Source organism: Betta splendens, chromosome 15 (assembly GCF_900634795.4).
Source record: "Betta splendens chromosome 15, fBetSpl5.4, whole genome shotgun sequence".
Lineage (NCBI taxonomy): Eukaryota > Metazoa > Chordata > Actinopteri > Anabantiformes > Osphronemidae > Betta > Betta splendens.
In genome coordinates, this window is record NC_040895.2 from 18,854,317 (window position 1) to 18,880,074 (window position 25,758).

The window sequence follows — 25,758 nt, forward strand, 5'->3', positions numbered from 1 at the left end:
TATTAAAATATGATTATAACATAAATCTGGGGTAAAACACAAAAAACAACTGGATGACACCAAGTAAAAAATGTCAAGTGCTTGGAAGGTAGCTTGATTGAACTGTGCTTTAGTTTTGTTATCTACTGTACATGTGTTCATTCATATTAAAACTAATTACAGCAGAACTTAAAGTTCTCCACACCTGAAGAAATATCACAACACATTAAGAAGAAAACTGTTCTGAGGGTAAAAACACTACTTAAAGAAAAGCTCAAGAGAAAATAATTAGAAACCCATCCAGAAAGCTAAAAAATGTCAGCACAGCCTGATTTCATGAACGTTGTTAGTTTTTTTTGTTGGGCTCCAGGAGCATCATGAGTTAGACATGTCAACTCCACATGGGTGGAACCCAGCAATTAGTGAAATATGCAAATGCTGAGAGCAACAATAGTTTTTTTGTTAATTTGATGTTGGAGGTAAACAAGCACGACGTGATCATGTCCCCCAGCATCAGCGTTACTTACAGACGCTGGTACAAAGTGTTTCTTCCACCACAAATAAAAAACATTGTTTCATTCAAATGTGTTAGATGTTTTCCCAAAAACACATCCCTGTACAAGAAAAGGAGAACATGTTTTTGTGTGTGTGAGCAGATCACACGTGCAGTGAAAAGAAATTAAACTAAGTGTGAAGATCATATTAAAAACACACGCGTGTGTAGAGTGAGTTACACACATCCAGAGTAATTTGTTTACCAAAAGCAACAAATGTATAAATGGTTCACAATGTTTGACTTACAGACAGATTTTACAGCTAGTTCATGAGCAAAGCAGAAAAAGGAGCCAGAGAGGTGTCACAGGGTCCACACGTCGCTGCCTATTTGCACGGTTCTGCCTCAGTCCTTGCTGCGGTTCCTGTGGTTCCACAGCTCGTCTGGAGGACATGACGTCATGCTGCTGTTGAGCAGCAGGTTCCTCCGGGACGTCTGACGAGTGTTTGAACCACTGAACGCCTCATGTCTGAAGGTTCAAGTCAAATATTTGACGTGATATGAATGATCTCAGAACTCAGAATGAACATCTGTTGCGTGAGCCATGACATGAACCAACTGAAAACTCTTTTTTTACCATAAAGACTGAACCGTAGACGGTGTGAGCGGTTTGAACTTTTACAAATGTGTTAAAAGCTGTGGAACAGGAAACGCTGACAGTGAAGATCACAGGGTTCCTGCAGGCACTCGCCTCCTACTCGAAGCTCTCCAGTACAGGTTTGTGTCCCGTCTCCTTGAGGAAGAGCAGCAGGTCATCAGGTGGCAGCCCCATAGAGGCAGCATTAGTCATGGGGTGGAAGAAGAGCATCTCATAGCCTCCCTCCACCAGGTCCCGGTCCAGGACGAACTTCACACTATGATCCGTATCAAAGAGCAGAGCGAGAGCCGTAGCACAGCCCTGCCCCACCTGAGATGGGACATAGCAAATGGGTTTAGGTTCGGGCCTTCTCCCAAATGACCCTTAACACCAAAGAACTTACATTAACAGAGTTGGTTAAACAAGTTTTGAATTGAAAAGGGTTTTAGACAAAGAAGCACATAGTTGCTGATTCTCAGGCTGTGGAGGTGCTGTTGTTCTCTTCCCTCCATCACATCAGTGTCAAATCCAGAGATCAGGCTGAAGCCAAAATGTAAACAACAGTTTTCACCTTGAGTTTTTCCAACATGGCCTCCTCGTCTGCAAAGCGCAGGTTGCCGCTGCCAACGCCCAGCTTCTTGGCAAGGTCATTAAGATTCACCTGCCAAGAAACACAAGATTATGACTTGAGAAGTTCGGGTGAAATGCTGGATGAAGAAGGAACAGCCATTAAGGTAAGGACACCAAGCACAGGTGCACTGACACGCTGCAGACTTATGGAGTCAACGTCCAGGGAAAGATGGATGCGTTCTAACATATGTGATTGGCCACGTTTACACAGAAATACCAGCGTGCTGGGTGCTGACCTGGCGGTCGTGGCGAGTTGACACCAACCACAGGCCTTTCTTCTTCTTGTCCTTCAAAAACAGGTTCTTAGTGACGGCTCCGTTCACTTCCTGCAGGTGAGGCATCATTTCCTCCACGGTGAACACCTGCAAGTTCAGGCATGAGAAGGTCTAGAGCCTGAGCCCAACGTTTTAAATTAGTGAGTCAGCGTGAAAGCTGCAGGACACAAACGGTCCGCTGGCGCCCCCTGTAGGCCACAGCAACACAATCCGCCTGAAGACGTGTTTCCCAGAGTCTGACTAGAAACGCGTCCACGGTCTTTGTTTTGGTTGAAACATAAACAAATACAGGGATGATCAAAACTATCGAAGATTTCACCATTAACCGACCTGGGGCTAAATTAAGTCCCCGAGAAGTAGACGTGCTTCACTTTAAACGACAACATTAAATATACGTCCGCGTCAACTAACAGCGAGATGTGTCAACAAACACAAATTAAATACTAGACGCTAATTTAAAGAAATTATTCAGAGCCAAACAACAGTGGCTTTTTCCAATTAAAACCCTACAAGTGATCGAGTTTTTGAGCTTTGTAACATTTACAGAGACCTTGAAGGGCCCAGTTTTCTAAAGGAATTCAGTGAGGAAGCGACGTGGTCAAACGCCAGAGAAGCTAGTTTACCGGCGGGTGGTCCACGCACGTGGTCCGGACGTGCAGAGAGTCCAGAAAGTTCTGCAGCTCTAAGCGCAGGTCGTCACTCATCTTCACAGAAACGCGTTTGAATCATTCGAGCTGAACCGGAGTAAACGTCGACGAACACAAAGGTAAAGGAAGAAGAATTTGTGTTACTGCTAGTTCCTGCAGCGCCACCTTCTGGCTGTTTGTGATTCTGTGCAGGTCCAGACGCAACGGAACCCTTCGCTGTACCGAGTTATGTTGCCATCTTAAACATTAAATCCATACTTATGTCTTGAGATCTCAGATCTCTTAATATTACACTTTTATTCTACTCTGAAAACAGCAGATACATAAATAAAGGGTTCGCTAGACAAACCAACCTCTCAATGTTACATGTTAAATTACTTAATATACCGGAATATATGTATGACAAAATGACAGTAATTAACGCATTTATGAGTTTGCCAGTTTACCGTAGAATTATTCAACTTAAAGGTCTGAACTACGTAAATAGTTTGCTTTATACAATTTTTATACTAACTTTCACTGCATTTTAAATTTAATGTGTGATGTAATAACAATAAATCCACACAAAAAAGATGTTTTGTTTTTGTTTGTTCTTTTATTGTTCGTCTGATCTTACGACTGCCTACGTCATCGATACGTCATGGGACGATGCGGAAGTTCAAGTCACCGGGGAGAAGGTAAACTAATGTCAACCAAGCGCCAAAAAATAAATATAAAAGCAACTAAAGGGGGGGAAAACAGAAAGTAGAAAGGGAAGCAGCACCGAGAAGAACCGGAAGGACACTTTCTCTCCAGCTGCATCTTCTTTGGTTGCGTAGCCGTTGGGGTCACTACAAGCTCAGTCCGGTCACTGAGCTGCTCGGTTCGCCTGTAAGTGACACAGTTACTGTCCGATGGACCGAGCCGGTGACTTCGGGTTTACGTCGGTGCCACTGAGGTCCTGCATGTGTCGACAGAAGCTGCGAACACGGCTACGTTTTCCTCTGTGCTGAAGGTAAGCGACACTGTTCGAAACGCCCGCGAAACAAGCAGTTTAAACTGATTTGGGTTTGGCCTGAATCACACAGAGGCTCAGTTAAAAGTCGCCGCTAACCACTTTTACGGCACTCGGCACACTGTGGGCGGTACCGGAGGGAGCAGCCCGGTCTCCAACGTCCAGCTTTAAAGCGTCTGGTGTCGCTTGAGGTTGGCGTCAGGCAGCTTCCTGCAGTGTGAGCAGAGACTCTCAGGTTCTGGTCGATGAAATCGAGACGTGGGACGCAGCACAGGACCAGCGCCACCCAGACTGAATGACCTAATATTGAATGTGAAAGCAGCGACCCGGAGTTGACCTCACCTTCTCCTGTGCAGCTCCATCTTCTCTAACTGAGGTACTGCAGCACCGTCCACAAACACAAGCACACACTGATGGACAGAACCCGTCGTCATACATGCATGCACACAGATTTATGTTAGCTCTGCCTTCAGATGTAAATATTCTTGCAATACTGAAGTTTTTGCAGCCCATTTGAAAGGAGTTGGTTCACGTAGGTTTCTCTGAAACACCTGAATGCCTCAGACTCTAACGTCTAACGCATTTATCATGGTTCTTTCTGTTGAGGGTTGAAAGGCAAACGATTTCTCATGTTTCCAGGAGAAATCTACCTGATTTCTCTGAATGCCTTTACTGATCGTGGCAACCAGGCTCTAGGCTGCAACCTGTTTAATTAGGAAATCTCTGCTGTTGTGTTGTAGGTGTCGTCCTATAAACACTCACAATCTAGGAGTGTTTCAGCCTCACTCGGGCAAACACACAAAAGCTCAGTTTAATAAGTAAAACTTTGCTTCTTTTCTTTTCAAATTATACAAATCCATGATGGGGCGATTGGTGAAGTATGAATACTAGAGACCAGCGTGTTTACTGGTTTAACACAAGCTTCTTCCAGGCCCGAGCCACAGAGGAGACCACAGGGGCACAAAGCGAAAGGAACATTGTTCTGGGAATGTCCTTATGAATCCTCACCACAGTTCTCTGTATGTTGGACTTCTGACACATCCCCCACCTCCATGTAGGTTCTAATAGAGGTGGTGCTGTGGTTGACACGTTCAGGTTTATGACTGTGGGTTCCGTTTGTTCTGTTTAATGTTGAATGAAAAACAAAATTTTGACTTTTTGGGTGCCACAAAACACAGCAACACAGCAACACACACACACACACACACACACACACACACACACACACACACACACACACACACACACACACACACACTAATCTGCCATCTGTCAGAGCTGCTCATCATTGGCTGTTCGAGCTCAGGTCTGCAGCCAGTGGAGGCTGGCGTTGGCTGGCAAGCTGCCTGTGAGATGAAGGCGTAGAAATCAGCTGATTCCATGTGGAGGAGGAAGAAGAGGAGGAAGAGGCGGAGCTGAGTGAAGTCTGTAAATCCATGATGAGCCGGCTCTGCTACAGACAACAAGTGTTCCTCTGAGAGCGACAGGAGGACGAAGGAGGATAAAACGAGCTTGCACTTTAACAGAGAAAAAAGAGGGAGGGCACGAGAGAGCAAGAGAAAGGAGGTTGCTACGGCAACCCAGGAGACGTTGCTGCAGCGGCCAGGACACAGGTAAGGTTACAGCAGATCGTGTGAGCTTGACTGCATATGTGAGGTTTTGTAAGTGCGTGTTGGTGGATTGAGCAGTGCATGCTGGGAGGGAGGACGAAGTGTTGGAAATCCTATTAGCAGAGTCTGGGAAAAGTAGGATGTGCTTATCAGCTGCTGTGCATCTATCTGCGGAGGAGTTTTCAGTTTCACATCGTCCTGCTGAGGTCTGCTCCACAGCCACAGGTGTAAACCTTCACCTGCTGCACCTGTCTCACCTCACGTTGCTGTAGTGATGTAGGTGATGTGCGTCTGTGTCAGGCAACTGGGAAACAACATTACACCAAGAAAACCTCAGTGTCAGTGTTATAGCTGGACTATAATACATGCCTAATGATTAGTGAGTTTATGCATTTTAAACAAAACAGATTAGAAGGTTTTTGACTTTGCATCTGATGACTAAATCATGCAAGGTCTTTGGTTTCTGTTTGTCTGCAGAATTTGAGTGTGCAAAGCAGTTGGTAATGTCTGAACCATGCAAGACTAGAAGAATAATGTTACTACAGCAGTGAAGCACGAAAGTCAGACCTGTGTTTGACATTATGTCAGTTGGATGTTTGCTATGCATTATATTAACTCTTTCAACTGTGTCTCTGCTTCCTGTTGCAGGTTGAAAAAGTGATCAGAAGGTGGAGGATGGGCTTGATGTTCCACTCCTTCATTTGACCCTTATTAAATACTTTCAGACTTTGTTTGCAAGTGACCCTTTGGTATAAATAGCAAAGAACAACACTAAAGCAAAATCTGGACATAAAAGTGGTAGCATGTCTGAGGCATCTAAAGTCCTCCACCTGTATGTTGAGGTGAGGACTGTTCCTGAGAAGGATTGGGAGGTGCCAGGAAGAGCAGCTGAGGGGACCAATCACCTCATGCTTCCATCTCCAGATATCCTCCCCAGCTCACAGAGGAGCTCCACTTGTTCCAGCCGCAGTCGCAGTCCAGAACTTTCCCCAGATGCCCGGTATCATACTACGGATGAAAATCACACCATAACTTCCTCAAAGTCTTCCTCCAGACACTCCGTGAGCTTCCAGCTGCAGAACCCAGATAGAACTGGGTCTTCCATACAGGCCCATCATCAGGATGTATTATATGACGGTTTTGATCAGTTACTCCATGTACTTTCACCTGGAAGGGAAAGTCCCAGCCAACACAACTCGCCAGGACCAGTATGGCTTAATGTCCCCTCTACACTCACCAGCAACTGCAGCTCTGTTAATGTTCCAAGACAGGATCAGGAGGAGAAATCATCTGTGGTGACATTTGGCTACATAGAGAAAGCCAACGTACACTCTGTGGAAGGCCGCCACTCTTCCATGTGCCACGCTGAGTCAGACAGAGTGCAAGGCCAACTACAGCCTGCCCACCTCCGGAAACGGCTAAGTGATCCAATGTGGTTTAGTGGCCGTCCAGGACAAGGTGACCTATACCTTAACCATCCGTACACGTCACAGACTGGGAGCCCCCAGGCTTCTCCTCACCTGCGGAAGGCTACCCTAGATGCAGTAGCCAGACAGGCCACCTACAAGGCATTAGAGGAGTTTGGGTCTCCAGAACTGAGGCGACGATATGCGTCTCGTGGTCCAGAGAATTATAGTCCGTCCCTGCCACGGAGCTTCCCACCCCCTCGCTGTCAGTCTTTAAGGGCATCTCCTGTCCTGCCACGTAGCACCCTCACCCTGCCTTCCAAGGCCCAGCTTCTGGAGCTTGACAGGGGAGCCAGATGCAGCTCAGTGAATGGACTGCCCAGAAGTCCTGCCTCTGAACATCTGTGTGACCACACTGGGTACTCCTCCCCTGGTATCTCCCAGAAGCCATGGGTCAGAGATGAGAGGCCCAGGTTGCCCAGCATATTTTACCCACCTCTTCCTGCAGGAAAACCTACAGATATCCAACATGAGATCCATTCAGGCAGGTTCGCTTCCAGCAACCAGCCCCAGACTGACTTCCAATGTAGAGTGATCTCCCAGCACAATATTAATCCGAGCCTCACTAGTGGTAGTCATAAAGCTGATGATGGTATACAGTGTCACGCTAACAATAACTCCAACACATCCAACAATAATCTCTGCAAAGCATCACGTTGCAGCAGCAGAGCCAGTGACGTTGTGAGCCCCACAACTGGCAGGAGGAGCATCTCTCCATCCTCAAACCGTGAAATGGCTTGTAAATTAGCTGTGGAGGCCACCAAGCTGTGCAACATTTATGCAGACCGAAGGACGCCCTCTCCAACACCTTCTCAGTCTGAGTCGCAGTGGTTAGAGAGTCCAAAGGGAGGAGGATCATTCCAAAGGGAATCCCAACTATATAACAATTCACATAGGCAAATCTGTCCTGGGCCTCCGCAGGCCAACAATCGGAATAACAGGTGGAAAGACGACCAACCAACGCCTCAGACCCGGCCGGAGCGGGCGTCTCCTCCTCGAGCCGAGCTGGTGCATCGAGCTGGTGCCCCTCGGTCACCACTCTTGGACCCACAACAACGGTGGAGTTCATCAACCAGTAAGGATGCATCTACAGTGCATCGATACCAGTCACCACAGTTCACAGGAGACTGTCAATCACATGACACAGTGCAGAGACAGTATGATCGATCGACCAAGGATAGTCCAGATGTTCCTTGGAGACTGCTCAGCCAAAATACAGAAGCAAAGCCTGCGAGCTGCACCACAAGGGAAGCGGAGGAATTCTGTGAAGACAGACACCCACCTTCTAGAGTTTACACTCCCAGCAAAGAGGAATGTCTTGAAAGGGGCAGAAAAAACAAAGATCTAAAGACGTCAACGCAGTTTGGCCTGTCCACGGTTCAGAGAGGGGAGGCTCTGCATCAAAGCAGAGGTGCTGGGATGTCTTCTCAGAGCTCCAGTGGGGTGACGGGCAGTATGGGAGACGACTTCCCAATGGACAGATACAATAGTCTGTCCCCGGAAACCTCAAGCCAGTCCAGCTACGATACAGCAGATTCTGGGAAACAGGTCGGCTAGAGGGGAGGGTGATGAGGGCTTGGTCGAATGTAAAAGTGTCTGTGTGTGTTTCTGAACGTATGCAAGCGTGTGAACATGTGAGCGTGTGGGGAGGGGAGGGTTGTAACAATAAAGAGCCAAGTCAGAAGAAAGTCTGTGACTTCTGTCAGTCAGTTTTCTTTATCAGCTCTGAAACTCAGGTCCTGATGATTATGTCTTGTATATATTAATATCTTATTTATACACATTTCTAATCTGGTGTTAAGTGGATGAATTGTTAACACGTCTGTTTCCCTCAGGGTCACTAAACCTTTCTTCTCTTTCTGTCTTCCCTCTCCTGCAGTTGGACTGCGGCTTAGAGACGAGTCCCTCTTCGCGATCGCAGAAAATCGCCCGAGCCAAGTGGGAGTTCCTCTTCGGAGGCCAGGCGGAGGAGGGTCGCCACACTAAAGGTGTTGACTTATGGTTTTTGTGTTGTTGTGTGGTGGGTGTTCATGAACCCCAGTGTTGGTATCTATCCCCTGGCTATATGCTTCAGTGTCTCTGGGCAAAACACTGACTCGTCCAAGGTTTATGAAGGCATTATCATGTTGAAGTTGATGTTGACTGAATGAATATAAATCACATCATAAATGTAGAAGCAAGCATTTGATTAGGAGGCAGAATTTCTGCAGCTTCCTCTGTCGGCGAAGTAAACAAGCAGTTTCAGAAGCTTCTTCTAAGCCAATTAGCTGCAGCTTAACATCCGTTTAAACCATGTGAGAGTCTACTCACTGGTGCAGTTACACACCACTACTCGCCGCTGAACAGCACTGACTTCTGCCTGAAAGCATTTCAGTTGCTATGATCCTAATAATTATTGCATCCAGAAACAGATGAGAAGGCGAATGCTCAGTATCCCTGTGTATTCTAGTCCTGCTCTCTTTGCTTCTATATCTGTTCATCTCTTGTGTGTCTCAGACTCGTCGTCCTCAGCTCTTTCTGTGTGCACCCTAGTTGTTGACATTAACCCTGGATTTTTAAGGTGCTCTGTCCACGACGCCACCCACCAGCAACTCTCCAAGCCCCACCCCTCCCTCCACCTTCCACCTGAGGGTAGCTAATCAAAGGCAGACGCGTAACTGTGACGGTCAGAGGCTGTCACATCACAAGGTACGGCAGATTGAGGTGGAGCTGGTGACCCCTGACCCTCGATGCTCCATCCCTAAAAGAGGCATCATACGCCGCACCATCAAGTTCTCTGAGACTGATTTGGACGCTGTGCCTCTGCGCTGCTACAGGGAGACCGACCTGGACGAGGTGATTTGGCTTCATCAGATCATTCATTCTGGGGCTACTTGAATGTTCTGGCTTGGTAACTACCTGTTATTGGTCAGGTGATGCGGGCAGAGGCGGAAGCAAACGAGGAGGCAGATTCTGCCTTTGGCAGCAAACACAGCATTGTGGAAAATGTCAGCTTCAGTCCCGTTGGTGCCTCCCAAAAACCCAGGACTGGTGGAGTGAAGCAGGGAGATGAGGAAGAGGAAGAGGAGGGAGAAGACGAAGATGAAGAGGGAGTGGTGAGCTGGGCCAGTGTCCGAATGCAGGGAGACAAGCAGAGACAGAGAGCCACGAAAGAGGAGGGTGAAGTGTTGAGTCTGCTGCTGAAGGGGTGAGCACTTCATTTCACTCACAGTAGTTAAAGACACTGCTCAGGGTGCGTGAAGTAAATTCCGCTCTCCATCTGCTGAACTGCAAGCACACATGATTTCCAGGATATGACCAGCAGGTAGATCTGTGTCCTGACAACACATGCATCTCACCAAGGTCCATAGAGAGGATCCAGCTCTAGTGACCTGCCCACTCTGATGGATAGGATTTACTGTAAAGTGATCTAAACATACCTAATTTCTTCCTGTGGAATTCTGTATCTGGTGATGAACATGAGTCCATACGCTCACCTGCACCATTAGACTGTAATGTTTTTTTTTTTTTAGGTCGTCTGAGGCTTCGGCCGACACCCGTGATGGACTCAAGTCACCAATCTCTGTTGGTAGCCCTCGTCGACCATGCGACAGCAACCTAGACTCTTTTAGCCGCCATTTTGAAAACATCATGGAGTCACACCGTGCCAAGGGAACCTCGTACAGCAGCCTGGACAGCGTTGACCTTCTGACATCTGGATCCACATCTGTGTTCACTTTCGACCTGCCGACCCTCACCCCAGAGATCCAGGTAGGAGAGTGAAGGCAGTCCAGTCCAGTCCAGTCAGTGAGTCCTAAGGGGCTGTAGGAAGGTAACATGTCATGTCTGTGTCTTCAGAGTCAGATCTGCGAGAGCGCTAAGCAGATCATGGAGCTGAGTTTTGCCCCTTTGGCCCATCCGGACCCATCCGCCGCTTCAGAAACGTCCCGTTCAGAAATTACACTCAGTGCCTTGGGAACCAGGCTGCAAAGTGGTTCCAAAGTTGAGTCTGGCCCTCCAGTCCGGACCAGCTCGGAGAAGGATACGTGGCGCCGCTCAATTCTCAAAGATGGTTTCAGAAAGGCGAGCTCAGCCCCATCCCTCCACAGTAGCCTCAGGTGAGCCAAAACTAAAGGTTCTGATCCAGATACTCGACCCAGTGTTGGCTGTTCTGGGAAGTGACTCAGCAGAAATGTTACATCTGTACAAGGTGACCCAGACTCCGGGAGCATGGCGGCTTCTAGGCTCCTTGCTGCTGCCTGAATGGTCGGAACAAAACTTACTTAACTTACTAACTCAGTTAATTCTGTAGCTTCTCTTCTTGTGTATGGTAACATCATTGGTCACAGCAGGCAGCTTATTTCTGTAGCTGTACATGTAAACGTGCGAAACCTTAGTCTAATACAAATAAGTTTAAATCAGTCGACTCAAAGCTGTTGCAGTGACACTGATGGTCCACATGGTGGAGGCACCTCTGTGAGGACCAGTCTGTGAAGTGAGGCTGTTTTGTTTCGTCCTCACTGCCACAGAGTTTGTGTTTTTGTTGCCTTGGGCAAATATTAAAGACACTTTATTGAGCTCACTGGATCCTACTGGCCAGCTAGTGGATGCTAATGATTATAGGGTTAAAAACCCTTACAACCAAACCAATGCGCTGGGTGATGATTAGTGAATAAGGCTCCTGGTCTTTTTCTGTGCGTGTATGTGCTGACATCAGTGAATCACAAACCTGTAAAACAAAACTTGAGTTGAATTATAGTGTAGGTGAGCTGGATCGTGTGAAGGTGGGTGAGAAGGGCGGTGCTGAGCAACCTCTGCCTTTCAGCTGATTTGTTTCAGGGGGTTTGTCAGACCCAGCAAGATGCTTAACATAAACGCTGATGTGCAATCACGTCTGCTCATCATTGTGGTGATCTGTGTGGCAGTGTCAGAGAAGAGGTGAAGTTTCTGTAGATTTAAGTGGTAACGTCCTGTCTGCAGATTAGAACTGCTCCTCCGTCACCTGGAGCCTGGCCAGCCTGGCTCCGGTAACCACGGTAACATCAGATTAACTGATGGAGCGTGACATGTCAGGGTTTAAAATAGCAGTGTTAAAGTTCAGCACTGGGTTCTGACAGAAAGGCCGACTGCAGGTTATGTGACCAGCTGAGTGGTGGACCTGGCCTGAGGTCTCCACTGAGCTGAACCAGATTACGAAACTTTACAGCTATAGCTGTTCTATGTATGTTACCATGGTTACAGTTGTACACCATTTCTTGTGTTTAATAACAAATCCATAACCAATAGTAGTTAGAAGTAGTTATTGTGTAATGATATCAAGGTTACAGCTGTTGTTGTGTACAGTTACCATGGTTACGGCAGGTGGCGTTCATGTTGCCATGGTTAGTTACTGGGTACAGTATGTTCTTATCCCCTCAGTAGATCTGTGTTGGGTGTTACATTTTCTTTGCAAGTTGTAGTTCACTGCTATTCCTTCTTCTTTTTATGATTATTACTATTATTCTCAGAGCAGAATGAACAGAAACACACTCGGGCTCTTCACACGGTAACGGTCCCCATATTTCTTTGTGGTCATTTTGATCGGTCTCTGTTTGGGGGGTTGTTTTGGTTCCATTTCCGCTTGTGCTCTACTTTTACTTTTACGCAGACCACAGTGTCACAAGTTGCAATTCTCCATCTGCTGCTCTGCTTTTAGAGCTGCCACAGATCTGGGCTTGGTTGAGCTGCTGCCCTGCTATTACAGGCTCTGTGAAGTATGTATTTAACTATGAGTCAGCATCTTATTATTCACTCCACATCTTTAAGTCAGGTCTCCTCAGGCAAGCTTTGTTTAAAGCAGCAGACTTTTCACTGAAGCTTCAGCTGTTCACAGGTCGGCTGGTTAGCTAGCGTCTATAAAATGTGAGTGTGATCAGTCCTTAAAAACCAACACACGAAACCTAACAGGTCTGAGTCTGACCTGCTGCTACACACACATCGTACAGTAGCCACATAGAATGTGATGACGTCTATGTGCCAGTATTTAAGCTTTATTTATAACTTTTGTGTCTTCCTTCTTTAAAAAAGATTTAGTGCGAATTATATACATCAAAATTAAATAAAAGTAAAATTGACTCCAACGAGTAAAATGTGTCATTTCACTGCAAACTGAAACAAAGTTAAAATGAATAGCAGAAGCTTCAGTTTTTTAAATAGGATTTGTACTAGTTCCAGAGACCAGGAGGAACACAACTTTCTCATCTATAGCAGTTATTGTTTCTTAGCTACAGAAAAGACTGAAGAAGACAGAAAAGGTTTCTACTGCAGTTCAACCACCTGCACTATGAGCTGCTTCAGGGCTGCTCCGCCGGGTGCCTGTCCTAACGGAGGACAATCCAGCATGTCAGGCCATGACTCGTGACGTGTTCAGTCAGCTTCTGCTGCCCTTGTGGGATGTAATTCTTCATGACACAGTGGCTAAAAGCAAACAAGTTGAGTGGTATAATGTTTGAAGATAATGGCCTTTTCTTCCTGCTCGTCTTCTGTGAGTTTGTTTTTTGTCGTTGAGCTGATTCGCTTGAGGAGTGAAGGGAAGTTCTTCCATCTGCTCCCTCGTCTGGGTGTGGGCTCACACAAACTCTACTGACTTGAAGCCGCATCATAGTTGAAGCTGCTTCTTATTCCACCCAGCATACATATGTGTCTGTCTGTAGCCTGTCGTCGACGTGAGGAGCTCTAACCACTACGCGTCCAACACACGTAAATTTGGAAACCAAAAGCCTAAACGCATCCAACCGTCATTTGAGCGATGAGGCTGAACTACACATGCATGCAGTCTGTGGAGGGAAATTCCAGATGGATTATTTCAACCAAGATTTCAGGGAAGAGTGAAAAGTAAGACTTCCCACTCCTGCCTGAAACCTGGAAACATTCTTCAAAACCAGCACTGACATCTTCCAAACCTCCTCCCCCTCGTCTTTCTCCTCCGCTCATTCATGTGGATCTTTCCATCTGGGGTGAGGGTCGTGACCTTTGACCTGCTTTCACTCAGATACTGATTTGAGTCTTAAATCTATTGGTGTTATCACCAGGGCTGGATGTTACTCGGCAGATTTACTCGAGTAACGACTGGAGGTACGTCTAATGATTTTATTGTTTTATAGAATCGAAGGTGTTTTTAAAAGATTGTCCTGAGTTGATGAACAAATGTGTGTAACTGAAGAACTGAGGTTTATTGAGCTGCTGGAAAAGAGTCTGAAGGCAAACTTCCAGGAAGGTCGATGAAGAAGACAAAGAGAGGAAGAGGGGAAGGAGAGGACAGAGGAGGAGGAGGGGCGTCCCGGGTCAAACAGGGGAGGAAACCCAGGCCTCCTCCCCCTCAGTGAAGGAAAATAACCCAGCTGACAAGAAGCAAGGGAGGGAAGAGAAGATCGGACTCTGAGGAGAAAGAGGGGAAAGCGGTGTGGTGGAGTTGTTAAGAAAGCCGGTCCTGAGGGTTTTCACTCATGGACAAAAGAAACTGCAGAAGAAGAGGACGAGAATGAAACTGAGAGAGGAGAAACCACACGAAGAGGAAAAAGCAGGACTGGAGTAAAGGAGCCGCCGCTGCTGCTGCTGCTGCTGCTGCTGGATCGTTTCTAGCCAAGGAAACTGAGACGTTGTTAATGGAGTAGTTGTCATCACATGAAGGTTTTTGTGCTGTCATCCGGGTCCCATGGCAACGCCTGCTCTCTAATCACATCAATGTGGAGGATGTTAGCTTGGCGGCTGCTGTTAGCCGCTGACCTCACAGGCTCAGTGTGACAAAGCACGAGCCGTCTTCATGACGAACTATGTGCTGTGCTGGGGGGGCGGGGCTCTGGAGGACCGCTACCTGTATGCTCCGCCCTACCCGGCAGTGTACAGGTATGCGTGCTCTTCAGCTTCTCAAAAGGAGACAAAAGGAACAGTTCTGTCTTGTTGCATGTAAACTTCAGAGACGTATTTACCACTTAAAATACACGTAAAAGCTTTCATCAACCAAAGCATTTTGTGTCTTCATGCCTGCTGCTGTCTGGCTTGGGCTCACTGGGTTTGAGGCTGTTTGGTTTTTCTCAGTGCCAGTTGGCGTCTGTGTGGACACCAGAGACGAAGCTGAGTCATGGAGATACAGTTGGAGCAGATAATTCATGAGAAAGGGCTTTTACTCCATGTCTGTACATTATTCTAACGTTTTTTATTCCACTGAATGTCTGCATTATGGTAAAGCAGCTGTGGCGTCGCCTGATGGAGGATACTCTTTGTTGTGATTGCAGACCTGTTTGCAGCATAGATTACATCTTGTGCTCACGTTGAGTTGAGTTCTGTTCTTGAAAAATGACTCTTTCAGGCTGGATTTCCCGCAGTGGTTTTCAGAGGCTGTGAAACCTCCAAATTATGGAACCAAAACAGAACAGCTGTTTCACCTGACAAAGTCAACAGCAGAATCTAGCTAGCTGTCGACTGTTAGCTACTTGTTCTGTGACGTTCCACATGGATCCAGGCTTTGTCTCATAGGAATCCCAGTTTTTCCTCAGTGACGGTGATGTCTGGTTCTTAATGTGCCAGCAGTACTTTTACTCTCTTGGTTCACTTTCCCTGTTAAACTGCGTGAATGTGAGCTCGGACCTGTCGGTAGCTCAGTTCAACTCTGAGGCGTCTCTTTGAATCGCATCCGACAGAATCGCTAATGAAGCTTCCTGTGTTTTCTGCGAGTCCCTGCAGGCAGAGCATCTGCTCTGGAGTTGGGAGGAAGTTTGCTGTTTTAGCTTCTAGTGAGCATCCATTATAGATCAAGCAGAATCAGGCCTGAGTGTAACATGTGAGAGCCGAACTCCCTTTACCACCTCCTGAGCAACACACTGGAAAGCAGAGAGGCATTGAGGCCTGTGGATGTACTAGACGTGTGTTTAGGCCCAGCTGGTTTAACCGGCCAAATATGCTGATGCTGCGTGTCTGATGAAGTGCTAACATCTCATGTAGAAACAGTACAGAGCGGGTGGAGGGAGCGTGTGTTCCCAAACAGACATTAGCTCTAAATCAGCGGAAGCTGCACTCACAGAGATGGAGAACAAAATAGCAAGAATTTCCTGGCGTCCTGTGGATGGATCCTCCCTGGCTGCTGCTGAGGAGGTTATTTCTGTCCTGGGTGAATGGGTGGTGCTGGTGGAGGAAGGACCGGTCCACCGAAACATCCGCACACACATTCTCTGTTGTCTGCGCAGCAGGAAGCGCAGCGCAGCGCAGCGGACCGGCCCGGCCCGGCCCGGCCCGGCCCGGCCCGGCCCGGCTGGTGTCGGCTGGTGTCTGTGTTCACCCGTAGAGGCTTCTGGGTCAGTGGGCAGAAACAAAAAGGTTCTGACACATGCAGCCAACGCATAGTGGCGTTCCTTCCCTCAGGTGCTCTGTCAGTTCGATGAGCTCAATGAATGTGAGACGTATGAGACGTATTAGTAGAGCTCGTAGCAGAGCTGGAGTGGATTTGGCTGAATGTGACTGTCCGCTCCATGTAGAGCCACTGATGTCTGAGCCGTCATTCATGTCTGTGTCTGAGGCTGCACCAGTGGAGGGAAGCTGGACTCCACGTAGGGAAGTAGTCCACTTCCTCATGCTCTAGTTTTTAGTTTTGTGTTGGAATACGCTGAAGAGCAGCAGCTGATGGACAACGACCACGTCTCACAGGGGTGAGTTCCAATCACCAGTTCCAGTCACCAATTAGTTCTCTTTGCTGTGAGACGCCATCGCCAGCAAACGCTCAGATAGGAATGGATTGTGTTGACTGTGGAGGCAACTGCAGCCGGACAGCTGAGCTCAAAGCTCTGACCCTCCTCGAGTGATGGAAACACTGAACTTCAGCCTCTGCTCCCTAAACTATTTTATCTTTTCACCGTGGTGCTGATCTGTCCTGGTTGGGTTTGTTCACGCAGGGAGCGACCCGTCCACCGACCCGCTCAGCTGCTGCTCCCGCAGGCCGACGTTGCCCAGCGTCTGGCTCTGGGGGGCAGCGACGAGGCGCTGGCCAACGGCACCAAGACCGACCTGCAGGCCGCCAAGCGTCTGGCCAAGCGCCTGTACACCCTGGACGGCTTCAAGAAGTCCGACGTGGCCCGACACCTCGGCAAGAAGTCAGTGTGGTTCTGTGTGGAGCGCAGCCTCGCGCTGTGGCCCGTCTCACCTTCTTAATGTGGGCTTCTCTCTGCAGCAACGACTTTAGTCACATGGTGGCCGAGGAATATCTCACCAACTTCAACTTCATGGGTCTGACCCTGGACCAGGCACTCAGGTGGGTTCTGGTGGGTCCGACCCAGTACCTCAGTTACTGCTTGATGAACGAGGGGATTAACAACCTATTTGTTTTTCAGGACATTTCTGACACAGTTTGCTCTGATGGGAGAAACTCAGGAGAGAGAGAGAGTCCTCGCTCACTTCTCCAGGAGATACAGGCAGTGTAACCCAGAGAGTCTCAGCACCGAAGGTGTGTGTGTGTGTGTGTGTGTGTGTGTGTGTGTGTGTGTGTGTGTGTGTGTGTGTGTGTGTGTGTGTGTGTGTGTGTGTGTGTGTGTGTGTGTGTGTGTGTGTGTGTGTGTGTGTGTGTGTGTGTGTGTGTGTTTCTCTTTCTCTCTCTTTCTTTCTCTCTCTTTCTCTCTCTTTCTCTCTCTCTTTCTCTCTCTGCCTCTCTCTCTTTCTCTCTCTCTCTCTGCCTCTCTTTCTCTCTCTGCCTCTCTTTCTCTCTCTGCCTCTCTCTCTTTTTCTCTCTCTCTCTCTCTCTCTCTCTCTCTCTCTGCCTCTCTTTCTCTCTCTCTCTCTCTCCCCCCCTCTCTCCCTCTCTCTCTCTCTCTCCCTCCCTCGCTCTCTCTCTCTGACCCATCTCTCCTCCTTGACCCGTCTCTCTTTCTCTTTCAGACAGTGTCCACACTCTGACCTGTGCTGTGATGCTGTTGAACACAGACCTCCATGGAAATGTGAGTCTTATGTTTGGTCTGACGAGACTGAGGTTCTGTTAATAATGGATAAAATCCTGACAATAAGGAGCCGTCTGTGATTCTGTGTCAAATGAATGACATTAAAATGAACTTTAACTTTAACGTGTGTGGGTTTGTGTGCAGAATGTGGGGAAGAGGATGTCCTGCAGTCAGTTCATCTCCAACCTGGAAGGACTCAATGAGGGAAAAGACTTCCCCAAAGATATGCTGAAGGTAGGACACAAACCCGCCGCTCTAACAAACGCTGATGTTGCTGTGAGACTGGTGGTCTTGGTTTCAGTGAGCTCAGACACTGGGTCAGTTTGTCTGTCACTGTCAGACCAGAACCTTCACGCCTGAGCGTCCAAGGGTCACAAGGTTTTTGCAGTTCGGCATTTTCCACTCTTTTGTTTTCATCTCAGCCTTTGAATGATGAAAATGAATTTGCATCACCTCTCTACCTCCATCATCATCAGCCCTGTTAGTGTGTGTGCTTTCCAGCTGGGTTCAGTTTGGACTGACCTTTAGGTTCTACATGGAGTGTAAAGCGTTCAGGTCCATGCAGCAGAGTAACTCACCTTGTCTCAAAGTTAAACTCATCTGACCCGAATGGCCTCCAGAGTCTCTGAACCCGGTCATGTGCAGCACTGATGAAGGGGCCAATGAGTCCACGAGGATGATGTGAATACTGTCTGTCTGACTCTCAGCTCATCCTCACTGCTTTTCTGCTGCATTTACATTCAGCTCTGTATTCTCAATAACTGACGGCTCCAAGTAAGGCAGGGGGCGGGCACAGCTCCCGTTCCTGTGCTCTGATTCGTTGCTGCAATCTGAGAGAAAATGCGCATTGAGAGAGCGAGGAGGAAGGGAGAACAAGCAACAGTCCTGGAGTCGAGAGCGAGAGGACAAGGAATTAGAGAAGAGGAGGAGGCTCACCTGATGCAGGAGGACGACAAGACAAGGAGAAGCGATGAAGAGAAGTTAAAAGCCTGATGAGCACCTGAGACGCTGACATTCTCTTCTTTTTAGGCAGCAAAAGAATTCATCCCCCTCTTTTTTTCACCTCCATCATCCCTTCAGCATCAGCTGGAGGTGGCTGACGTCAGTTTTGGGGTCTGCTCTCTCTCTGTCTGCATGTGTGGGTGTTGCTCGCTCGCCCCTGCCTCCCTCTCTGTCGGGTGGATGTGAGCTGCCGCTGCTGATGCCTTTCCTTCGTCAGGTAGCTTTATTTGCAGTCCAGGGATTCTCCTCCACCAACGCTCCCAACCCTGTGGCTGCTGCAGCAGGACCTTCACCAACAAACTAAAGACGATCAGAGTTTGGATCTTTGGATTCTTTGTGTTTCACAGTGTGAGCTGATGATTCAGATGATTGGCAGTGTGACATGATCTGACTTGACTTTGATTTCTCTCTAATTATTTTAAATATTTCATTTAAATATAGTAAGAATATCGTGGCTTGGATTTTGGATTCAATTAGAATTAATACATTTATAATTCAATTCAATATAACATTTAATATACTAAATGTTTCAGTCCTCAGATAATGTAAATGTATAAAGATCTTTAATTATCAAATGAACAATGTTTAAATAAGCAGTTTGAAAAAATCTGTGTATCAGTTTAATTGAATAAAAGTTATGCATTATTACAATAATATAATATTAATTTTCTCTGGTAAAAGTCTTTGTAAATAATTTTCAAACTTTTTTCTATTTTCTTTTCCCGAATACCAAAAAATTCAGACAATTCGATGATTACAAAGTGTCATCTAAACCTGATCAGTAGCTGAGTGTATGACTGTGTCAAAACAGGAACCAGAACCGCTCTCGTGTCTTCAGCTGATCGCACGCTGGTTCTGGCAACACTTAAGACCTAGATTAGACTCCAAGGTCCATGTTTGTTCTGTACTTTAAGCTGCTTCTTGTGCATCATTACTTTTTCCTTTAAAAAGCTTTTATGTGGACCAGAACCGTGAGGGTTTTCTCTTTGGATCACTGCTGTTTACCTTAAAAGACCCTGGAAAGTTCAGTCGGACTTGAGGAACCCAGTTCAGACCAGCATCTGATCCTCTGGACGCTTATTTGTGACGATGATTGGTGTCAACAGCATCCACTCCTCAGGCCGGATGCGTTCTCGGTCTCTCTGCTCGGTCCGGAGCGGGCGGGATTCAAGGGACACTGACCCGTTTAGGTATCCGAGAACCCCCCGCTCCCGCTCCCTCAAGCCACTGGCCTTTCCTGACCTGCTGGGGAAAACCCAGGATGGGCAGCAGCATCCACAGAGCCGCAAAAAGAAGGTAGACGCAGAGTTGGTTCATGCACTGAGGCCTGGATCCAGTCTGTGATTCTGGAACCGCCCTGACTAATAACCATCATTGACTGTCACTGACTTCTATTATTGTTATCCTGGGGAAACCCCTGTTAAACTCTAACCCTGCATTTGTGTCTCTGCAGACTCTCTACAGCTCCATCAAGAACGAGAAGCTGCAGTGGACCATGTGAGTTCAGTCCTACTGCTTTCACATCTGCTGTGTTTAGGCTTCGTCACATGCGTGTGTGCGGTTTGCAGTATGTGCGTGTGTTCCTGCTGCCCTGACTCTTGTATTTAAGCCCACGTTGCCACGGTAACCATTTCCTGCTTCTTCTTCCTTTGCTGCCTCGCTGTAATTACAGGTCAGCGTCCCAACGCCCATGCGCTACTGTGGACACACACACACACACACACCTGTCCTCCCTCTAGTTAGCTGCAGTTAGATGAGATGACTCAGGGAATGAGGCAGGCGATAAGCAGGGACCTGATTACTGCAGTGTTTCCATTTCATCCTACTTTTGCTCCCCTACATTAGGTTTCTGTTGAAGTGGAGTCTATTGAGGGTTAAAAAAGGGTTAAAGTCTCATTTTTTTTCCCCTTATGTTACTTCAACAAAGTTGTATTCATTTCTCTTAACTTAGTTAGATATCAAAATGCTAAAATGAGAGCGAGACCCTGAATGCAGTGCTCAGCTGATCGTGGAACAGAGAGAAGGTAATGATGTTGTGGGGATGAGGGAGGCAGGATTTAAATGAAGATCCTCCTTCTGTGTTTGAAGTGACGAGGAGGAGCTGAGGAAGTCCATGTCTGAGCTGGCTGATGTCCGGACTGACTCGGCCTCCCACACCATGAAGCGACTTGGCAGTGGAGGAAACTTGCTGGCGGGCGCCGCCCAACAAGCTGATGGGGAGCTCTATAAGAGCGGCTTCTTGGTCCGCAAAGCCCACGCAGACCCGGATGGAAAGAGAAGTACGATGAGTGCTTGACATGTCTGAACAGGGCTCGGTTCTGGAACCGGCGTGCATGTGTGCACAGTTCTGATATCATGAGGATGTTTTTGAACACATCCTGCATCTCCAGAACCACACTTCCACAGGGTTCATACTCTCTTCTGTCAAAAGTGCTGAGCTGATGTTTGTCTCCCTCAGCGCCACGGGGCCGGAGGGGCTGGAAGACGTTCTACGCCATGCTGAAGGGTCTGGTCCTCTACCTGCAGAAGGTAAACCTCTGAACTGCATCCCCCAGCAGCCCCTGCTCTAGTTTTAGCTCTGTGTGTGTCCCAGATCAGAACTGCACATCTGGGTCAGACAGAACTGATTTGCTTTAACTGCTACTTATTTTGTAGGACTGAAACGTTGACACAGATTCTGTTTTAATATCTTATTCTGTGCTCATTTGTACAGATGTGGGACACGCAGTCTAAAAATCCAAAGGCTTAATTTTAAGCTTAATGCAGCACAAAGTCGTCTCCATCATTAAGTATATGATTTTATTGTTGTAGAAGATACATTTATATATTTTTGGATCCAGTTTGTTAAAGAGGTGTACACAGAGCTCAGGCGACTCTGCTCTGTGGAAACTGAGGGTCAGTAGATCTGAGTCAGACCCGTGTCAGTCCTCAGTTAGGAACCGATGCTGGTAAAGTGAGTGAAGCCTAATCTATTTGATCCTGCAGGACGAGTACCGCACAGAGCGAGAGCTGACGGAGGACGACGTGAAGAACGCCGTGTCCGTCCACCACTGTCTGGCCATGAGGGCCGCCGACTACAGCAAGAGGCCCAATGTGTTCTACCTGAGGACAGCGGACTGGAGGGTCTTCCTGTTCCAGGCCCCGTAAGAACCCTTCAACCCACAGCTCGCGTGGTGCCTGGTTCTGGCCTGATCGTTTCAGACTCAGACCCAGTGCTTGCTTTGTCCCCCGCTGCAGGAACGCAGAACAGATGCAGTCGTGGATCACGCGCATCAACGTTGTTGCAGCCATGTTTTCAGCGCCACCGTTTCCGGCTGCCATCGGATCGCAGAAGAGGTTCAGTCGTCCTCTGCTGCCGGGGTCCAACACCAAACTGTCCCAGGTAGCAGCTGGATCCTCCAGGACACGCCCACACAGATGTACTATTTAGAATGAATGTCACTGTTGTCTCTACAGGAGGAGCAAGTCAAATCCCATGAGAACCGGTTCAGGGCGGTTTCTTCAGAACTGGCCGACCTCACAGCCTCCACACCTGACCGGAAGGTCAAAGGTCGTGAGCTGGAGGAACAAAAACTCAGACAAGAGTACCTGGAGTTTGAGGTTGGTGGCTTTACATTTACACATTTATATGTTTAACTGAAGATTATCCCAGATTCCCAGACTCAACATAAAAAGAAAAATTCAGAATGAAGCAAAATTTCATTTGAAGCAGCTCTGATTTAACTGGAGTTCAGACTTTCACCCAACCAAACGCTTGAAACACACCTTAGTCAGTCAAGAACAAGATGAGCCTGATAGTTGATGTTGGGGCCGACAGCGCGATCGAGCGTTTCTTCATCACTGTATCATTTCTCTGCTGAAGTGCTTTCATTTTCCCTCTGACAGACTGAAGCTCGTGTTCATCTCCTTCTGTGCTCATCCTCATCACAAACTGTCAGTGAATCAGTCGCTCTGGTGTCAAACAGACTGTGTCGGGAACACACTGCTGTTTTTCAGCTCTTCCCAGATCCTGTTTACTTTTTGCTCATCACTTGTTCTCTGATTTCTTTTGTGCTTCAAACGAAGACAAAACAGACTTGTTGCGTTCAGGTGCTGTTGTTCATGATTCAGAGTTTCTACAAGATGTTGCTTTCTGTAAACTATAACCAGTGTAGGACCAGTAGTTAACACATGATTCTTTAGCTTCTGGCTGTGCTGCATGAAAAGCAGTCAAACAAGCAAAGTACAAAGACCCCACTCCATAAAATTTTAAAACTAAACATATTTTTCATTCATATTTTTCAGTCACTTTGTCCTGAAACACGCTGAAAAACAAGTAGAACTGAAGGTTAGCTCAGAGGTGAACAGGAGGAACTGGCTCTGGCTTTCTCTACTTCCCTCCTGCCATGACCTCTTCTCTCCTTCCTCCCATGCAGAAAACCCGCTACGGTACGTACGCCATGCTGCTTCGAGCCAAGCAGGCGAGCGGTGACGAGGATCTGACGGCCTTCGAGGCTCGGCTGTTTGACAACGGTGGCCTGCAGAGGGCGCACTCCAGCCCCACGCTGCCCCAGGACGGCGCCAATAAGGAGAAAAGCCGTGGGACCAAGACCTCAAAGAGCTTAAAGGTGACGTCATCCTCAGCCTCCAAGAGCAAGAAGAGGAACGAAAGCAAGGAAGAGCAGGAAGAGGCGGCGTAAAGCGTTGTCAGTGGGACTCTACTGTTAACTTCCACTGCGGAAGTTAGACACGCAAGTAGCCAAGCAGCATCCAGAGTCGCCACAGCTGGTGAGCCTTTCTTCCTGTTGGCTCTCTCATTTCAGGGACCTTTTGGACACGAGCATCAGTGACTGGTTCTGGCAGCATTTTACTGCTCATGGATCAGGTTTTCCCTGTCGGTACTTTAGTGTTTGTTCTCTCAGAGCAACGAGCGCTGACCTCCTGCATCGCCATCACTCTGCTTCTCCTAGCAACTGACGGGGGAGCAGGTTGCCATGCCAACTGCTGGTGACAGACATAGCATGCGGGACTGTTGCTGTAGCAACTGAGCAAAGGGGAAAATGATGGGAAGGTGAGGCTGTGGAGTCAGGACTCCCCGGACACGCTGCTGAACCATGTGGAAGAACATGATTCACATCATTAACAAAGGATTTTACCTTCTACAAAGCCAGGAATTTAAAACTTAAATAGAAACAAACCAAGTAATTTCAGCTTCAAAGGAGAGAAGCTCATTTGGGTGTTTGGTTGTTAATCATTTCCTGCTCTCCTCTGCTGGAAACTGAACAGTGTTTGCCTGATTCTTCTTGATATGCAAGATATCAGTTTTCTCTTTCTCTTAATGTTTATCACTGATGATAAATTGAGGTTCAGTTTGTTCAGACGCTGGAGTTTGTTAATGTAATGAAACAACTGTCTGCAAAGCAGTTGATCTGCTTTTATATGTTTGATTTTTGCTCAGCTGGAACTGTAATATGCAGATCAGACCAGAACCTCACCATCTGCTCCTGTAGCTCAGACATAGAGGATTCTGGGTAATGAAGCCTGCAGTCTACGTCCTGCTGCCACTTGGTGTCACCAGAACTCCACGCATTCACCTTTAAACCGTCCTGACAGAACCGAGGAGGAAAACAATAATCTGTAGCCTCTGTTTTCAAGGCATCAAACACACTGAGGATGTGTAGACACATCTACACTTCGTAAGCCCCAGTCTCCACCCATCCCCTACTACGGCCTCACTCAGCCTTTACCCAGCCTGCATCTATCCTCTACTTCATTCTCCATCTTTCCTCCACTCAGCCTCCATCAATCCTCTATCTTTCCTCCGCTCAGCCTCTTCTTTCACTTTTTAATGGATGGATGGATGTGATGTGTTGGGATAGTGACTCAGACGACACCAGGTGGCAGCAGAGATCAGCTGAGCGTCAGGACTCCAACCTTCTTTCAGTTTACATGACCTCACCCATGTTTTCCTGCTGGTCTCCAGATTTCTGTTAGTTTGTAATGAAATTGTTTTTATTCTTCACTAACAATCTGTGAAACCACTGAATGAAAACTTGAAGGAAGGAAATCTGACGGCTCTTCTTAACCTTTAGCGGCAGTTTTCCAGCTGGAGGCCAGTGTCACTTTGAGTAAAACACTGATGCTGAACTCCCTGAACTCTGAGACGAGTTCTTAACGCATCTCAAAGGTACGAAGTGAAGGATGACCCTCAGTTTGGTGTTTTCTGCCATCTCCGCTTCACACGTTGAAGTAAAAGAATTAACAACTGGAACGGGGACCTAGAAGCTGGACGCTTGTTGAGCAGACACGGATCTGTCGGCATCTTTACGGCTTTCATCCCCTTTATTTTTTACTCCTTTATGTTTATTCTGTATCTCTCCGGGAGTCAGGAAACTGATCTCAGAACTTTGGTCTGATGTGTGTTGCTTGTGTGACACCTCCTGGTTTCACTGACTGACCCTTCAGCCTTCCACACGTCACCTCAGAGGTTCTGGAGCAGCTGCAGGTGGACGTCAGCTTCCGTCTTTTTTGGCTCTTTGAAGGCAGCCGGTCAGCTGTGGTGACACGTTCACTGACCTCTGGGCTCCTCCCTCTGTGCTGTTCCACCCCCTGCTGTTCCTAGTTACTCCTCAGATATCCTATAACACTTGTGTTTTCTTTGCACTGTGCAATGTAACGCAGCATATGGTGAATTAGTGTAACGGTCACGGCTGCTCTCTCTTCATCTGTGTCCAAACCTGTAAATATGAGAAGCCATAGAAGCTGGACTGTGTTTTAGGGCTTTATTTGGTTCAAGTGTTTCTGAAGCAGCAGCTCTTGAAGTCCTCAGACAGGTTGTGTGGCCACTTTATTTATTCTGATACTGTCCACATCCTGTTGTGAGTTTGGTCGTAACAATACGTTTGTATCATTCGAAGGCTTAGAGGCAAAAATAAAACCATTGTGAAAACCGTCCTTTTTTCTGTGTCGACCTCTGCATGTGTTGGAACTGTCCAGTTCTCTAAGAACCAAGGTCCATTTCTGCTGCTCTTATCACTCTTCCTTTTAAATGCACCGTGTCTCCCTGGCTGATCCAGTGGACATTTGGATGTTGACCGGCTCCACTACTA

At 47.5% G+C, this 25,758-nt stretch overlaps 2 protein-coding genes across 5 annotated transcripts; one reads left to right on the top strand and one right to left on the bottom strand.

Moving 5' to 3' along the window:
• Positions 1 to 93: 93 nt before the first annotated feature.
• On the bottom strand, positions 94 to 2,835 carry LOC114842002 (prolyl-tRNA synthetase associated domain-containing protein 1-like). Of its 2 annotated transcripts, XM_029127398.3 has the most exons (5): positions 2,638 to 2,835; positions 1,976 to 2,101; positions 1,681 to 1,770; positions 1,224 to 1,439; positions 94 to 1,001 (listed from the first exon to the last, which is right to left on the bottom strand). In XM_029127398.3, exons 1-4 carry the CDS (start codon positions 2,716 to 2,718, stop codon positions 1,227 to 1,229), a joined length of 510 nt encoding a protein of 169 aa, XP_028983231.1. In that variant the 5' UTR covers positions 2,719 to 2,835; the 3' UTR covers positions 94 to 1,001; positions 1,224 to 1,226. The 2 variants fall into 2 exon arrangements, with proteins under 2 accessions (XP_028983231.1, XP_028983230.1); XM_029127397.3 differs by having other exon boundaries at positions 94 to 1,439; positions 2,638 to 2,833.
• A 449-nt stretch (positions 2,836 to 3,284) lies between these two features.
• Positions 3,285 to 25,603, top strand: psda (pleckstrin and Sec7 domain containing a). Of its 3 annotated transcripts, XM_029127346.3 has the most exons (21): positions 3,285 to 3,655; positions 3,729 to 4,031; positions 4,962 to 5,268; positions 5,914 to 8,279; positions 8,611 to 8,719; positions 9,292 to 9,566; positions 9,644 to 9,918; positions 10,244 to 10,481; positions 10,569 to 10,828; positions 16,634 to 16,831; positions 16,909 to 16,989; positions 17,069 to 17,181; positions 17,610 to 17,668; positions 17,813 to 17,902; positions 20,124 to 20,167; positions 20,759 to 20,949; positions 21,129 to 21,199; positions 21,656 to 21,813; positions 21,908 to 22,052; positions 22,127 to 22,270; positions 23,086 to 25,603. In XM_029127346.3, exons 4-21 carry the CDS (start codon positions 6,069 to 6,071, stop codon positions 23,347 to 23,349), a joined length of 4,926 nt encoding a protein of 1,641 aa, XP_028983179.1. In that variant the 5' UTR covers positions 3,285 to 3,655; positions 3,729 to 4,031; positions 4,962 to 5,268; positions 5,914 to 6,068; the 3' UTR covers positions 23,350 to 25,603. The 3 variants fall into 3 exon arrangements, with proteins under 3 accessions (XP_028983179.1, XP_055358651.1, XP_055358652.1); XM_055502676.1 differs by lacking the exons at positions 3,285 to 3,655; positions 3,729 to 4,031; positions 4,962 to 5,268; ... (4 more) ...; positions 10,244 to 10,481; positions 10,569 to 10,828 and adding an exon at positions 13,195 to 14,594; XM_055502677.1 differs by lacking the exons at positions 3,285 to 3,655; positions 3,729 to 4,031; positions 4,962 to 5,268; ... (4 more) ...; positions 10,244 to 10,481; positions 10,569 to 10,828 and adding an exon at positions 14,646 to 16,390.
• The last annotated feature ends 155 nt before the right edge of the window (positions 25,604 to 25,758 follow it).